We start from the raw sequence: 17,821 nt of genomic DNA on the forward strand, positions 1-17,821 counted from the left end.
AAAGATCTGATGAATGCAGTGGCTGTGAACTTACGAAGCAGAGAAGTAGCCAAGTCCAAGTCTCTTTTCAAGTCTGACTATACCTGAGAGGAGATTTTACATGTTCTTGGAGAGAAGATTTTACATGTTCTTGGATCAATCAGAGATTCGGTTGTGGAAATCCTTTTTGAACAAGATAATGAGGAGAAAATGTTACCACTTTGATACTGGATTCCCTTATACAGTGCCCAATTGACACAAGAAAGCAACTAGCAGAGAATCTGGTAGCCATAGGTGGCACATCTATGTTGCCAGGATTTCTCCACAGATTGCTTTCAGAAATAAGATATTTGATTAAAAAACCAAAATAGAAAAAAGTACTTGGCACCAAGACATTCCGAATTCATACTCCACCTGCAAAGGCTAATTGCGTGGCCTGGTTGGGAGGAGCTATTTTTGGAGCACTGCAGGACATACTTGGGAGGCGCTCAGTCTCAAAGGAATATTATAATCAGACAGGCCGTATACCTGATTGGTGTTCTCTTAATAACCCACCTTTGGAAATGATGTTTGATGTCGGGAAAACACAGCCACCACTGATGAAGAGAGCATTTTCCACTGAGAAATAAAAATTTGATTGAAATTCAACTTTGCTTTTTATCAAATATCTAATCAATTACAAGCAAATTGTATAAAGTATATAGGATGCTGTTAGAGATGACTTTATTTGGAAGTGAAAGCATTTCTGTAGTTATTCTTTTATACAAAAGAGTCCAAGTCTCTTTTCAAGTCTGACTATACCCCCAGTCCACTTGTTCCCTATCACAGCACCCTATTTGCTTCTTACTGTTTACTGCTTGTTCTTTGCTTTGCTTACCTGTTCATTCGCTGTCTATCCCATTACACTGACACTTCCAGGAGGACAATAAATTTGCTTGTCTGGCTTGCTGCTCCAGTTCTGGTTCCTGACACAGAGAGGATGATCAATAAACATTTGTTGAACAAGTGAGTGAAAACAGTCATGGGTATGTGTGCATGTGCACATAGGCACATATGACTGTTCATGCATGTGTAAGATCGGGGGTATTTGTGTTGGTGAATGTGTGTGTGTGTATTACATGAAGCAGGTTCTAGCCCTCCATCTAAGCCATGTCTGCTCCTAGGTTTCAGCCAATGCTGAATATCTGGCAGGTTATTCAATAGGCCCATCTGAATCTAGCACTCAGGTCTTCCTGGAGAAGACATGCTGTCGGGCCAGCAGGCAAGCTCAAGACAGTGCCAGACACCTCAGAGGTTGGAAAGGAGGAGCATCTTTGTGTATAATGCTATATTTCTCTTGGAGGAGCCTTGGCCCTGTTACTCGTGGACTTATAACTTATCACTTGTGTGAGAGACACCTCTTTAAAAACTGTAAGATCTATTTAAAAAAAAAAAACTCTACAATATTTTAGAATGCTGTATTAGATTCTAACCAGAAAATCAAAGCCATACTAGTTGATCAAAGAGGAAGAATAATTTAATTTGGAGAATAATTTACAAGGTGCTAGAAATGCAATTAGAGTAAGAAGCAGGGAGGTGAGTCAATCCAGATACTAGAAAATGCTAAAAACTGCTGCTGCTCTTTGGCCAGGAGTAAAGAGCTAGGGCCAGGAGCTGGGACTATGCCATAGAAGCCAAAAAAGTGGTGGGTTGGCCTGGCTTGGGTGGACCCACAGACACAGGGCCTTTTTAGAAGGAGTCATAGAGAAGATGGAATTACTGGTCAAGATATTTCCTAAAGCAGACAAAGGGAGAAATAGTCTGGCTTCTCCCATTCTCTCCCTCTGAATCTTCTATCAGTGCCCTCCATCAGCTGAATCTAACCAGACAGTGGGCACAGGAAGCTTGGAAACCACAGTTTGGAAACCAGCTTCCTCTGGGAGAGAGCAGAGGAGAGGATGTACAGGGAAAGGATATGAAAGGAAACTGGCAAGTGGCAAGTACAGATGAGGGCAGTGCTGGTTAGTATCCCATAAAGATGGGACTTTATGGGATACTAACCAGTATCCCTTGGATTTAATCCCCAGACTCTTGGATTTAAAAAGTTTAAATCAAGAGTCGCAACATAAAAACTTAAATTTTTTTTTTATTTTATTTTAAGCAGGCTCCAATCCCAACATGGGACTCAAACTCATGACTTCGAATTCGAGTCACATGCTCTAACCACTGAGCAAGCCAGATGCCCCTCAACATAAAAATAAAGGCTGACATCAACTCATCACCACTTTACCACACAACTTTGGCATTTTGAGTGTTTTGGCAGATCAATATCCTTGGCTAGGTATTAATACCCAAGAGAAATGGAAGCAACTTCTGGCAGAGACAGCCGGTAGAAGTGAAAGGAAAAAATTAGCATGGTGATAGTTCATAATCTCCTTCATGCAGTTTATAAAGTAACATAAAAATAAAGAAGTGGCAGTCACAACTCCGTACTTTATAAGAATGAATAACAGGTAACACTGTATTAATCTTATTTTGGCAGTTAAATTCTCTGTTTGCGTAATTTTACTAAATGCTGACAATGCCACACCCTCAAGCAGAGCGCCAGCTCCTGGCCCTGCACTGCACCATAGGGGGCTCATGTGTCGGTGTATCTTCCTCAGAATGTTTTGTGTCCCTCCCTCATGGTGGCGATGGCTGAGGCCAGCAGTGCTGTTGGACCTGAGGCTGGCACCTATCTGCATCCTGATTTCTGTTGTTCTCTGTCAGGGTTCTTTCTTTCCCTCTTTCTTGCATAGGAGGCCCCAAAAGTCTCAAGGAATTCCAGGGCTCGTACTTCCATGTAGGGATGTCCTGGAGCTCCCTGGTTGAGTTTCCAGGGGAGGCAGCCTTGCAAGCATATTGCTCCTGTGGCTGGCACAGTATTTCTTTTGTGTGATTGTGTGGGATTGCCGGAATGGTTCTGAAATGCATGTTTTGGTGACCAAAATAATTCATGTGGACAAGGTTTTACAAGTTGTTTCCTTTTTGGACTCTCAAGGTCCCACCAATCCTATAGATTTAAAAAGTTTAATCCAAGAGTACATCAAGAGTAAATATTGAATCCTAGGCTTTTACAAAGGCATTTTGATTTTTAGATCCTATTTTTAGATCCTATAGCCTATTATTCTATATGAGAACAGAGAAGGCATACTCTAGGGATTCGCAAAATAACTGGGAGATGCTAGAAAAGAGGTCTTAAAGTATGCCAGTGGGGATGAGGTAGGTGGAGGTAAATTCTAGAAAAAGATAGCACTAAAGGCAATGAAGCTGAGTCTGTATATACTACAGCTGATGGAATCTCCTAATTGCTTCCATGACTAGGTACTTATCAAGTAATGTGATTCTGCAAACTTTAAATGAATAGAAAGCTGAAGGAAAACAGAACCTTTGCTCCTTTTAATCCCAATATAAAACTTCCCTTTCTTTCAATATTCTTTTAAGAGAAGGACTGTTAGAGCTATCTGCTCTCACTGGCATCCCTGTGCAAGGTAGGGCTTTTATGAGAGGTCTTTAAGAATGCTTCAAGTTAGGGCTTTGTTTGCTGTGGGAACATGAGGGGAAGTGGAAGAAACTCCTATTTGGTTAGTGAGAAAACATGACCTTCATAGTGAATTAAGTGGTAGTGACTGAAATTTAGGTCATTACTAGTATATAAATGTGTGCAAGTGCAGAAAGCAGCTGTCACACTTTGTACAGTAAGTGGAGCCACTAGCTCAGTGGATTCACTGTATTTTGCAGTTCAATTTTAAACTCCAAGTAAACATCACAGAAAACCTGACATGAAGTTGGTAACTGTGTTTCTGCTGGTGACCATCAGCATTTGCACTTACTCTGATAAGTAGCCTGAACATACACTTCTCTACTTTTCTGTTAATAGGAATGTAATCAGTAAGTGTAGGCTCCCAGGGGAAGACAGCGAAAGGAGTTTTAGAACCATAGAATTGGGGGGTTGGAAGGGATCTCAGATGCAGCCACCACTTACCCCCAACTCCAGCCTACCAAACTCTAACCCAATAGAAGTACTATCCTTAGTGAATCCTACATTAAGAAAGTAGCCAACTCATGCTAAAGGTCAACATTCTGGAACATTGTCACCATTGTTTTTCTTGTCTTTATTAATCTTGAGTCAAAATCTCTCTTTGTAACTTCTTTCTTTTGAAACTATATGGAGTCATTCTTTCTATCATCTGTAATCAGTTGCCAGGTGGTTTTTCCCGAGACACAGCTACATTTATCTATTCATTCATTTATCTATTCAGTCAATGGATATTTACTGAATGGCTGCAACCTTTGGACACTTGGATAAGCATTGGAAGATTTAGATATGAATCAGACACAACGGTTGTTTACAAGGTTCTTTTCTGACAGGAGAGATAAGACTTCTTCAGACAGAAGTCACTATGATGCTAGACTAATAAGCAGAGACATAGGCATATAGAGCTCTGTGGGAGGACTGAGGGGAGAACAGTTCAATTTCTAGGTGACATATGGAAGTTGGATTCTTGGAGAAGAATGGGAACTGATCCATTCTTTTTGAATGGAGTCATTTTAACTACAGGAAGATGTATTTGGATGCATCTGCAAAATGCACTGTGATGGCCACTGCTCAAAGAACAGAAAGCCTTGAGGGTCTTCCCCTGGAAGTATATAAGTATACATAGAGAAGATATTCACCAAAACCTTTGAAATAAGTAGGGAGATTAAAAATGAGAAACTTGGTGCTGTCCACATCCACATTGGCAACTTTGGCTTGCGCTTTTTCTGAAATTTTGGACCCATTTGTAACTTCACCAGTTTTGGCTATTTTGTTGTCCTTCATGGCTAATGGCATGTGTTTACAGACAGAGGTGACAAAAGAAAAGTGGGTAGAGGGCAGCCCTGGTGGCTCCGCGGTTTAGCGCCGCCTACGGCCGGGGACGTGATCCTGGAGATCCGGTTCCCTGCATGGAGCCTGCTTCTCCCTCTGCCTCTGTCTCTACCTCTCTCTCTTTCTCTCTCCTCTCTGTGTATTCTCATGAATAAATAAATAAAATCTTAAAAAAAAAAAAAAAAAGAAAAGTGGGAGGAAGGAAGTGAATATCCCTCCTCTGGGAAACAATTTAGAAGGGAAAAGAGATGGTAGAAGATGAAGGGAAGATAGATGCATAGACTCTACTTGTACTATTTGAATGGGGAATGAAAAGGATCCCAAAGGAAAATGAACTATGGCAGGTTTTTACTCTGAAGATATGTGTTCTTATGTGTGTGCTCATGCATGTGTGTTTACATATCTGCACATGCATCTTGTAAAAATGTATGTTGTATGTATTTTTCTCATTATCTACACTTTCCCTCCCATCTTCTATATGAAAGTTATCTTTCTAAAGCCAAAGATACAAAATGCAATTGTCCCATAAAAGAGCCTTGATACCTCCCCATTGACCTTGGGAAAAAAGTCTGAAACTCATTAGTATGGCATTCAAAGCTCTGAAAAATCTGACGTCACCTGGGTTTTGCTGCCTTACCTCCTTCCCTCACCTATGCGTACGTCACTGGAATTCTGCACTCCAGCTGCTCTGGAAGGCTCACCAGGCAGTGTGGCCACTTTCATTTCACATTTCAATACCTATGTTAATTTTGTTCCTTTTTAAAATGTACCTCCCCTACTTTACCTTGTGACCCTGGAATCTACCTCAAGACACAGCTCCAGGAACATCTCCCTGGGAAGATTACTCCAACACTCTACCACATTAGAATTAGTCATCCCTTTTCTTATGCTTCCATAGAGCTTTATCCACACTGTTGGCACAGCAAATTCCACACTGTGGCATGCATAGATCTTTATTGTCCGCTAAACTGTGTAAGTTCCCTCAGTGGAATATCCTAGTCTTATTCATTTACATATCTGCACTAACCATGACAGAGTTGGTGTTTAGTTATGTTTGCAGCATTGAGTTGAAGTGTTTGGGAGCAGTTTCCTGGGCTGTGGTTGGTTGGGTTCATGTATGTCCTCAAGTGAAGATTCATTATAGAATCTCCTCAAAGTCATGAACTGTGGAGATAGCCATATGCAAAGTGCATACCTATTCAGTCAACCACCAGTATCTTCTGAGTGCTTACTGCATGCCAGAGGCTGTTCTAGGTATGAGGTACAATAGTAAATAAAATATAAACTCCTTGTTCTCATTGAGCCTGCATATAGTGAGAGTCTGAAGGGAAGAAATAAATGAGATTTACTATTTTAGGTAATGCTAAAAAAAAAAAAAAAAAAGGAAGTTAGAGGGTAATGGTACCTTATGAGGAGGTAACATTTGAGGAGAGATAACATTTCTGGAGAGAGAAAGTTCTAAGGAGACAGAATAGCAGATCCAAAGGCCCTGAGGGAGAAATTTTCATGGGAAATCAAGTGAGGCTAGAATGGAGCCATTGATGGACACAGTGGAAAGTAGCGCAGTCATAGGCAGGAGTTGACTGTGCCTATTTCACTCAGTTTCAATTTTGCTCTGCAGCTACTGCCTTCCTTTCCAACAGTTTGCCAGATGCTGTCAACAAAGCCTTACCTTTACCTGTGGACAACATTCTCCCCTTTATGGATCTGTTAAAGCTTCTTCTGAAAACTCTGGGCATTTCTGTTGAGCACCTGTGGAAGGGCTAAGAAAGTATGTGAATGAGCTGGGACCAGGGGCCGCTGAGGTAGTGAAGAAACTGCTGGTACCTATAGGTTGTGGGCTTATTTGTCAATGAGCAGGGCTTAATCACCTGATCTCCCACCCTCCCCTCCACACTCCCATCAACCCTTTCTCACCTGTGGACATGTAATTCCATCTTACTGAATGTACTTGTACAAAGTTTGCATGTCCAGGAATCTCAAGAAAGGTGCAACATCTACATTTCTAGAAGGGAGTTTTGAATGAAAGAAACCTATATTCTTTTTTTTTTTAACATTTTTAAAAATTTTTATTTATTTATGATAGTCAGAGAGAGAGAGAGAGAGAGAGAGAGGCAGAGACACAGGCAGAGGGAGAAGCAAGCTCTATGCACCGAGAGCCCAATGTGGGATTCGATCCTGGGTCTCCAGGATCGCGCCCTGGGCCAAAGGCAGGTGCTAAACCGCTGCGCTACCCAGGGATCCCAGAAACCTATATTCTTATTGTGACTTTGCATTTCTCAGCTTAGTGATGCTAGTTGGGACTTGACCACTCTAGGCCTCCATTTCCACATCAGTAAAATGGTGGCTAAATAGGTTGGTGACTATTTTTGGAAACATGCTAAGTACATGTAAGCCACTTTATTTTTATTCTTGTCCTTCTGCCTTTCAAGAGGCCTAGTTGCATTTGGTGTGATGACAGCACAAAACAGCAGTGGCGGGGTAGGGGAATGGTGCTCTTCTCCTCCAAGGCTGGAACTCATTCCATCCTAAAATCTAGTGACCGCTGAAAAGAATGAATAAAGCAATGAATAGATTAATAATAAACACAAGTGTTTATTTCTGGGGGCTCTATTCGGAAGAGCCTAACCAAAAAAAATAATAATAATAATAATAAAAAAAGAAGAGCCTAACTAGATAATTTTTCCCTTGGATCATAAACTCCAGAGGGCCTCTTGTTACCAAGAGAATCTGCATCATCATCATCATGTCTTACTCTCTGGTTGACTCTAAAGAAAACATCTTCATTTTCTTCAACTGCTCTTTGACAATGTTTCTGTATCCCTGAAGCTCCTATTCCCTTTCTTCTAAGGAAGCTTTTAAATATAAAAATGAAAAGAGTTTTCAAAATATTATTTGACACGATAGAGGTCTTTTACTCGTTTGGCATCTACATCACTAGAGTACAAGTTTCTGTTAAATTTGTGGTTATACTATGACCACTCCAAAATTTTCACAGACCTTACCACCAAGTTAGGCCTTCACTACATCATTCCTTTGGCAACTAGGTCCTGAACTATCCTTTCCTTTTCCCCTTGCCACCATCTGTGACGATGCCAGAATTATCTTTCCAAGATATAACTCTGGTGATACACAATCACCTATAAAATAGATGTCAAGCTCCTTAGCATGGCATACAAGGCTCTTCATGACCTGGCCTTTGCTTATATGTGGAGCCTCATCAACCTTTCTTTCTTCCTTGCTTTCTTGTTTGTTTGTTTGTTTGTTTGTTTGTTTCTTTCTTTCTTCTTTCTTCTTTCTCTATTTCTCTTTCTTTCTTTTCCTTCCTTCCTTCCTTCCTTCCTTCCTTCCTTCCCTTGCTCCCTCCCTCCTTCCTTTTCATTCTTTTAATATTTCTTTCTTCACATGTGCTGTAACCCTAGTCACACTGAGAAAATAACTAAATCTCTTTGCTGCTAACACTTTAAAGCCTTAATGAAAAATCCAATTTCTTCCCACCAAGAATGTCTGCCCTGGTCTGCCTTCAGACCTGAGCTTGTGCCAGTCTTGGGACTATTTGCCTTTAGATCCATTTCCCATCCCTTTCTTGCTTGACTTTGTGATGCTAACCCCTCAGTGTCTCAGGTTCCCAGATCAGTTGACCTTTGGGCTGCATTCTGAGCCGGGGCTGCTCAGGCAGGAGATAGGAGATGTGAAATGGGAAAAGCCGAGTACAGCCTTTTCTCCCTCTCTACTTGGGAGAAGTCTCTGGAAATACCACATCTGAGGAACCTCGTCCTGCTGGATAGTCTGCACTGGTTCCAGCTTTTCCTGGGTAATTGCAGTCCCTGGCTCTGGTTATACCACCTCTTTTCTTTTTTTCTTCAGCTGAAGTTGGTGGTGGTTTCCTGCTTTATCCATTTCCAGATTGCCTCACCATCCTCTCTTTGACTCTCAATTCTGTGTCTTATAGTCTCTCTGTTTCAAGAATTAAAGTCATTTCTGTTTCCTGGTTGGTTCTTAATTAATATAATGTTAACTGTCATCTCTATGAAGATCATCTTGATTTCCTATTTCTTGACTTCCATGTTTTTTTATTTTATTTTATATATTTTTAAAGATTTTATTTATTTATTCATGAGAGACAGAGAGAGAGAGAGAGGCAGAGACACAGGCAGAGGGAGAAGCAGGCTCCATGCAGGGAGCCCGACGTGGGACTCGATCCCGGGACCCCAGGATCACGCCCCAGGCCGAAGGTGGCATTAAACCGCTAAGCCACTAGGGCTGCCCATTCCATGTTTTTTTAACAACTAAAATCATTGCATTTCAGGAAACTTCCTGTTTTCCATTTTTATTTTACCCCTATCTGTAAGAATAGACCATTATTTACAGTAATAAATAACTCCAAATCTCAGAGGCTTATATTCACAACATTTCAATTTGTTCCCACACTATTTAGTTATCATAAATTAGTTAGATAGAGCTCTCTCCATTTGTTTGAATTCTGTGACCTGGAACTGATGGAACAATCTTTATCTTGAGCATCTCTGATTGTCATGGCATGTAGAAAAAGAAAAGTTAGTGAGTCATGGGCTAACATTTTTTTAAAGATATTTATTTATTTATTTATTCATTAGAGATATATAGAGAGAGGCAAAGACACAGGCAGAGGGAGAAGCAGGCTCCCTGCAGGGAGCCTGATGTGGGACTCGATTCCAGGACTCCAGGATCACGCCCTGGGCCAGGGGCAGGCATTTAACCACTGAGCCACCCAGGTGTTCATGGGCTAACTTTTAAAGCTTCCCCATGAAAGCAATGTACGTTACTTCTAGTCCTGCATCATTGGCCAAACCATGGCACATAACTATACTTGACTCAAGAAACATAATGTAATTTCCCACATTACTTGACCACTTCAGAGTAACTGCAACCTGAGATAACACTTTTTGTTTGAAATTTCCTGCTCTGTTGGATATCTTTCATCCCACTACTAGTGCTCTTCTTATTTAACCATTATTTTTGTTTTCTTTAAATGACTCTTATTATCCTGATTTCCTCTGATTATTGATTCCTCTTCTCCTTTTGCTTTCTATATGGCTTTCATTGTGTGTGTGTGTGTGTGGGGGGTGTCTCATGTATTCCCATGGCTGACTATATAATCTCCATGTTAGGAACTCTAAAATCTATAGCTACAGTCTATTGCTTTTTTGAGGAAAAGAGATTGTTACCTATAAGATACCTCCAACAGAGGCTCTTTTTTGTGTTCAACTGAACTCACCTCCTCCTTAACTCATTACCTTTCTTTCAAAACATGTTTACTTGTTCTAATTTCCTATCTCAGTATATATAGCACAACCATTTCCTGGATAGCTTACGTCAAAAACTTGGCAATCATTCTTAATATGCCTTCTTCTCAGCTGTACTTTCTAATCCATAAGAAAGTCCTGTTTATTGTAAGCCTTTTCCATATCTGTCTATACATTTTTAAAAAGATTTTATTTATTTATTCATGAGAGACACACAAAGAGAGGCAGAGACACAGGCAGAGGGAGAAGCAGGCTCCTTGTAGGAAGCCCAGTGGGGAACCCGATCCCCAGACCCAGGATCATGACCTGAGCCAAAGGCAGATCTCAACCACTGAGCTACCCAGGAATCCCCTGTCTATATATTTTTCATTATTGCTTCTGTTACTGCTCTTCCCCAAAGCTTGTCATTTCTCACTGATAAAATTGAATCACTCATAATTGCTGGTATGAATGCAAAATAGTATAGCCACTCTGGGAAAATAATTTTACAGTTTCTTGAAAAACTAAACATGCACCTATCCTGTGACTCAGTAATATACTCCTGGGCATTTATGGGGATAAATGAAACATGTATGCAAAAACCCGTACACAAATGTTCACAAAAATTTTGTTTCTAGTAGACAAAATCTGGAAACAATCCCATTACCCTTCAGTGGATGAATTGTTAAATAAATTGTTATACATTGGTAGGATGGAATATTACTAGCAAGAAAAGAATGAACTATTGATACACACAACAAGCTGGAATGATCTTCAGGGAATTATGCTAAGTGAATAAAAGCCAATCCTAAAAATTTAAATACCATGTAATTCTATTTACATAACATTCTCAAAATGATGAAATTATGCAAATTGAAAAGAGATTTCCTTTTTTTTGAAAAGAGATTTCCAGGGGTTAAGGGGGTGGGGGGTGTTCAGAGGGAAGTGAGTGTGCTGTTTAAGGACTACATGAGAGATCTTTGTGCTGATGGAAATGTTTTGTATCTTGTCTGTGTCAATGTCAACATACTGGTTTTGATATTGTAGTATAGTTTTCCAAGATGCTGCCATTAGGGGAAACTCAGTAGAGAATATACTGGTTATGGTTATTTCAAAATAAAAAGTATAATTTAAAAATATTGTGAAGGGGAGCACCTGGGTGGCTCCATAAGTTAAGCATCCAACTTTTGATTTAGGCTCAGGTCATGATCTCAGGGTCATGAGGTTGAGCTCTGCATCAGGCCCTGTGCTTAGTGGGAGTGTGCTTGAGATTTTCTCTTTCCCTCTCCCTCTGCCCACCCCCTGCCCTGGCTTATTGGCTCTCTCTCAAATAAATAACTAAATCTTTTTTTTTAAAAAAAAAAAAAAGAAAAAATATTATGAGGATAAAGCAGAATGTAGAAATAGATTATATAATTACTACAAATTATATATAACTATAATGATTTGTAAGTCTGTATAATTACATATGTAACTTTCATTTCCTTACTCCATAAATCTCACAAAGTTGAGGACACCACTAACAACTTTATATGATTTTTCAAAATATTTTCTGCACATTTAAAAATAAGTGTATATGGACACGCAGGACTCCAAGATGGTGTGAGTAGTACCAGTGGTGGAGAAGAACCTCATGGATGTGAAAATAGGAGAGATGCCAGGCTGGATACTATTGTGGGATTTTCACTCCTAAGGGCATTGCTGGAATGTTTCAAAAGGGTTACTACTGATGTTTAAATAAGTATGTTAATGTGAATAGAGGAAGTGTCCCTGGGATTTCTGTGGTACTGGCAGTTTATGTGCTTTTCAACTACTTCCTTTCATACAAGGAACTCAAACATAAACAGCTACACAAGTACCACTGGAGAAGGCCCAATATTGGGGGTGTATCTCACACCCCTGAACCCTTTCATATCCTAATTGAGAATTTTTTAAAAGATTTTATTTATTTATTCATGAGAGACAATAGAAAGAGGCAGAGACATAGGCAGAGGGAGAAGTAGGCTCCCTGCAAGGAGCCCAGTGCAGAACTCTGTCCTGGATCCCGGGATCACACGAGCCAAAGGCAGATGCTCAACCGCTGAGCCACCCAGGCATCCCCCTAATTGAGAATTAACGCTCCCTAAAAAGATGATTGGCACAGAAAATAAGTAAATAAAAACAAGCATGTATGAATGAATCACACTTTATTCAAACTTTCATATATGTAAACTTAAATTATTTTTAGTATTTTTCTTATTATAAAGAATGCTATGATAAATATCCATTTATTTGCATTCATTTCTGTATCACTTCACAAAAGTCTTCACAGAAAAGAAGTGGAAGTGCAATGCCAAGAATTATATGAAGTTTAAAATTTTGAAAACTAGTAAGAAATGTCCACTGGAAACAGCAGTTGGGATCTGAAGTGATGGAGGTTAGAAGTTCCATTCCCAAAGATGAGATTAGGAGCCCATGACAATGCCTAGGGTATGTCTATTGACATACCTGAGAAAGCAATGCATTTCTTTTTTACTATGTGCTGGAAGGTCAGAAGGTGCAAAATATGAATCATTATTACTGGTTTCCATATTTAAGTTAGGTAATACAAACATAAATCAGTAAGATGAACATGACCCACATTCCCAAGATTTTTGCAGTATAAAGATACAGAAACTATGTGGGTAAACATGAGTAAATAATTATAAATTATGATAAGAACAATGAAGGAAAAGAATAGGATTTTAAGAATGGTAATAGTGACAAGAGGTTCTCTATTCCATTTTGCATGGTCCAAGAAGTCCTATCTGTGGAAGTGTCATTTAAGTTGGAACTTGAGGTTATGAAGAACCCATCTCAGCCAAAGAATATTCTGGGCACACGCACACACCCAAACTTGGCTTTCTCAAGGAACTGAAAAAGTGTCTTTGTTTCTGAAGCCCTGTGAGCTGGAGCAGAGGGGTGCAAGATGAGGCTGGACAGGTAGACAGAGGTAAAGCTGTGCATTGGGTGTTATGGTAATGGGCACTGTTTTTAATCCCAAGAGCCCGAGTGTCATGGGCAGTTTTGTGTCCAGCATTCCCCATCTCCATGAATGGCACACCACCACACGTCCAGTTAGTTGAGTTAGCTCAAAGTCATTTTTGATACTTCCCTTTTACCGACACATCACGTTCAACTCGTCACCAGGTCCTGTCAAACTCACCCCTCAATATTCCTCGCACATGGTGCCCATCTGCGCTGGCACCCCCTCGTCCAAGTTTCTCATCTTTTGCAAAAGCTTCCTAGTTGGCTTCCTGCTTCGACTCCTGCAGTGTGTTCTGGCACAGGAGCCAGGGATCTTTTCACAATGCAACAATGATCATTCTCATTCTAAAAGCAAAATTCTTTTGGTATCTTTCCATTGTTCTCAACGTTAAGAATAAAATCATGACCCACCTATGAGGTCCTTTAAGGCCTAAACTTGTTTTCCTCCCTTACTCTTATTTACTTATTTACGCCCTGGGCCGAAGGCATCGCTAAACCATTGAGCCACCCGGGCTCACCCAGGGCATGATCCTTGAGACCCGGGATCGAGTCACACGTCGGGCTCCCTGCATGGAGGCTGCTTCTCCCTCTGTCTGTGTCTCTGCCTCCCTCTCCATCTCCCTCTCTCTTTCTCTCTCTCTCTCTCATGAATAAATAAATAAAATCTTAAAAAAAAAAAACTTCAAATTGTATACTTTCAGTATATTGAGTAATTATATATCAATTGTACCTCAGTGAAGTTGTAAAAAGTTGTTCATAAACTGTGAGATGTAGATGTAAGCTGATTTTTTGTCAATGAAGTATCAAATAAACTGATTTGGGTCAATAAAATTATTATATTTTGAAGGTAGCCCCATCTGTTATAATATTTAAAAATTTGGAAAATATTCTTTGATCTAGCAGTTCAGTTTTGGGAAATCTTTTTTTTTTTTTTTAAGATTTTATTTATTTATTTATGAGAAACAGAGAGAGGGGCAGACGAATAGGCAGAGGAGGAAGCAGACTCCCTGTGAGGAGCCCTATGTGGGACTCAATTCTAGGACTCCAGAATCATGCCTTGACGTGAAGGCAGATGCTAACCCAAGAAGCCCCTTGAAATCTTTTATGAAGAAATAAACACATCAGTGCCTAAGTTTATGTGTATAAGGATGTTTATTGCAGCAGTCTCTGAAAAGCCAAAAAAATAGAAACTATGAATTATGAATGCCCAACAATAGGGAAATTATGATATCTTAAATTGCAGGTTCTTTTTTACTTTTTAAAGATTTTTTATAGTTATTATCTTTATTTCAATATCATTTAATTGTAAGTTTATAAATTTATATAATTTTCTTTTTAAAAATTTTTTATTTAAATTCAATTTAGCTAACACATGGTGCATTATTAGTTCCAGGGGTAGAATTTAGATTCTATAGTTGCATATAACACCCAGTGCTGGGATCCCTGGGTGGCTCAGTGGTTTAGCGCCTGCCTTTGGCCCGGGGCACGATCCTGGAGACCTGGGGTCGAGTCCCATATCGGGCTCCCTGCATAGAGCCTGCTTCTCCCTCTGCCTGTGTCTCTGCCTCTCTCTCTCTCTCTCTCTCTCTCTCTCTCTCTATGTCTATCATGAATAAATAAATCAAATCTTTTTTTTTTTTTTTTTTTTTTTTTCAAACATTTATAAGATATATTTATTATTTTTCTGACCAAAGTGCAATGATTTTTAAATCTCCTTAAACAAATAACTGAAAAAAAAAAAGGATTCAAGAAAATAAAACACAAATGGGAAATTAAACATTAGATGTTTTTTACTTCATACCAACCCTACATTTAGTCTAAAAAAACAAACAAAAACACTCTGAATGAAGTGTTACTAAAATGCTAACCAAATCATTTACCATAAACCTAATACATGCACTTCAAGGTTCCACTGCTAGGAATTTTGTTAAGATCAGTTTAATCATTAATAACACTATATAATAGAGCATAGGAACACATGTCATTAGATGTGATCCTTGCCTCTTACCCTCAGACTTATGTCAGAATAAAGCTGACAACTCTGCCAGGCTCTGAACCCCCAGTGACCCCAACCCAATCCCTGGAAGCAAAGAAGATGCCCTGTCACACAACTTTGTATAAGTTGTAATAAAGCAAAGCCTAAGTTTTCTTACTTTTCTGTAGGAAATGGTCAGTTATTTGATAAATACTAAAACACCTCTAGGAATTCTTTTTATGAGTTTGTTTACCAAACACATTTTGCAAGAACCGACTACACAAAAAGTTCCTTTGGAATTTGGTCCACAAATTCACTTAACAGGTTGGAAATTTAAAACCTGCAAGAAAACGAGGAAGTGGGGAATCCCTAATCCTAACATGTTGTAATTATTAAAGGGATATACACACATACTAAAAAGTTCTGCTCACAGAAGGCACAAACTATAAAAGGGATATGCTTTTTGAGTAAAAACAAAGAACTAGCTGATATCCTTCTTTGTTTGGTGAGCACCATAGCTAAGATAAAATTAGACCCGAATTCACTCTCTACTCCTATAACCAAAAAAATCTAAGATAAAAAATTTAATTTGTCTTACTATATTCTTTCCAGCCATTAATTGAGATGTAATTATGAAAGATTAAAATTGCCTTAAAAAGGGGTTGTAATAGCAGCTATCAAAGCAATATTCAAGCATGATTTTGAGTTTCCTTTCAGGTTTAGAGTTAGCCTTCTTTGTCAAAAATCTTCACAACTTCATCAAAAACCTCGTCAACAGACTTAGAGGCATCTATTTTCTTGACTTTCCCCATTTCTTCATATAAGTCAATAATTGGCTTTGTTGATTGAAGATAGGTCTGAATTCTCTTTTCCAAGCTCTCTCTGTTATCATCACTTCTACCACTGCTCTTTCCCCTCTCAAGACACCGTTCAATACAGATCTCATTATTACAGTCAAAAAACAGAACAAAAGACACATCTGCCTTCCCATCCATGGTCTTATTCCAACCTTGAAGGTTGTCTTGATTTCTTGGAAACCCATCAATCAAGAATTTATTCTTCTGAGCATTGGCAGCCATTGTCTGATCCATTTCCCTCTTTAACAAACTGATGGTTATCTCAACTGGCACTATCTTTCCATCTTTAATGTACTTTTCAATGAGTTCACCATACTGTGAAGCTGGGTTCTTCCTTTCATCACGAAGAAGTTCTCCTGCAGAAAGGTGTGTGTAGCCATATTTCTCGACGATGCGGGCGCACTGGGTCCCCTTGCCGGCGCCAGGACCGCCGAGGACGAACACGACCAGCGGTTTCATGAGGCGGCGAGGGCAGAGGAAAAGCGGCGGGCGGGTCAGCAGCGGGAAGCTAAGGCCCAGGACGTGCAGCAGCCTGCGGCCGCAGCGGCTCAGCATACACCGCGTCTCCGCCCGACGCCGAGGAGAGCTGACAGCGGCCCGGCCGGCGGCGGCGCGGGGCGGGGCGGGGGCAAGGGGGCGGGCCCAGTTGGCGACCGCCGCCGCCCCGCCGCCGTGGCTGCCGAGGCGTCCGCGCCGCGGCCGGAAGGGGCGGGCAAATAAATCAAATCTTAAAAAAAAAACCAAAAACCAAAAAACACCCAGTGCTCATTACATCAAATGCCCTCCTTAATGCTCATCACTCAATTCCACCATTCCCCCACCTTTTTCTCCTTCAGCAACCCTCAGTTTGTTTCCTATAGTTAAGAGTCTCTTATGGTTTGCTTTGTTCTCTGTCTTTATCTTATTTTATTTTTCCTTCCCTTCCTCTATGTTCATGTTTTGTTTTTTAATTTCTACATATGAGTGAAATCATATGGTATTTGTCTTTCTCGACTGACTTATTTCACTTAGCATAATACATTCTAGTTCCACTTTCATCATTGCAGATAGCAAGATTTCATTCTTTTTGATGGCTGAGTAATATTCCATTATATATATTTATAATATTTACATTATGTTATATATAATAAATATATCATAGTTATTTATAATATAAAATGAACACATCAAATATTTATATATGTACATATACAATAATATATTTTATATAAATGTATATAATATAAGAAGTATTTAAAATTTTTGATATATTTATATAATATATAATATGCGGGATCCCTGGGTGGCGCAGTGGTTTGGCGCCTGCCTTTGGCCCAGGGCGTGATCCTGGAGACCCGGGATCGAATCCCACGTCGGGCTCCCGGTGCATGGAGCCTGCTTCTCCCTTTCCCTCTGCCTGTGTCTCTGCCTCTCTCTCTCTCTCTCTCTGTGACTATCATAAATAAAAAAAAATTAAAAAAAATAATATATAATATGCATAGTATATATATATATATCACATCTTCTTGATTCATTCATCTGTCAATGGACATCTGGGCTCTTTCCATGTTTTGGCTATTGCAGAAATTCCTACTATAAATATGGGCATGCATGTGCCCCTTCGAATTCCTGGGTCGTATCCTTTGGGTAAATACTTAGAAGTGCAATTGCTGGGTCTTCAAAATGTTGAGGAAAACGTTTTGTCAACACATATTAGTCAGTTTCCCTCCCTCTCAAAACTTCCATACTGTTTTCCAGAGTGGCTATACCAGTTTGCATTCCCACCAACAGTGTAAGAGAGTTCTCTTTTCTTTTATTATTTTTTTTAAGATTTTATTTATTTATTCATGAGAGACAGCGAGAGAGAGGCAGA

The 17,821-nt window shown here is 39.7% G+C and overlaps 2 protein-coding genes and 1 pseudogene across 2 annotated transcripts; 2 read left to right on the plus strand and 1 right to left on the minus strand.

Annotated features, from left to right (window-relative positions):
• The first annotated feature begins 3,779 nt into the window (after nucleotides 1–3,779).
• Nucleotides 3,780–6,723, plus strand: SCGB3A2 (secretoglobin family 3A member 2). The gene is given in 3 exon segments (XM_041767493.1): nucleotides 3,780–3,831; nucleotides 6,486–6,617; nucleotides 6,620–6,723. Coding segments are annotated over 3 exon segments (288 nt in total).
• Nucleotides 6,724–11,728: 5,005 nt separating this feature from the next.
• Nucleotides 11,729–13,398, plus strand: LOC121497777 (annotated as a pseudogene).
• Nucleotides 13,399–14,909: 1,511 nt separating this feature from the next.
• On the minus strand, nucleotides 14,910–16,671 carry LOC121496467 (UMP-CMP kinase). Its single transcript, XM_041764795.1, has one exon. It carries the CDS (start codon nucleotides 16,522–16,524, stop codon nucleotides 15,838–15,840), a length of 687 nt encoding a protein of 228 aa, XP_041620729.1. The 5' UTR covers nucleotides 16,525–16,671; the 3' UTR covers nucleotides 14,910–15,837.
• Between the last annotated feature and the right edge of the window lie 1,150 nt (nucleotides 16,672–17,821).

The sequence above is a fragment of the Vulpes lagopus genome, chromosome 8 (assembly GCF_018345385.1).
Source record: "Vulpes lagopus strain Blue_001 chromosome 8, ASM1834538v1, whole genome shotgun sequence".
In the NCBI taxonomy this organism is placed as follows: Eukaryota; Metazoa; Chordata; class Mammalia; order Carnivora; family Canidae; genus Vulpes; species Vulpes lagopus.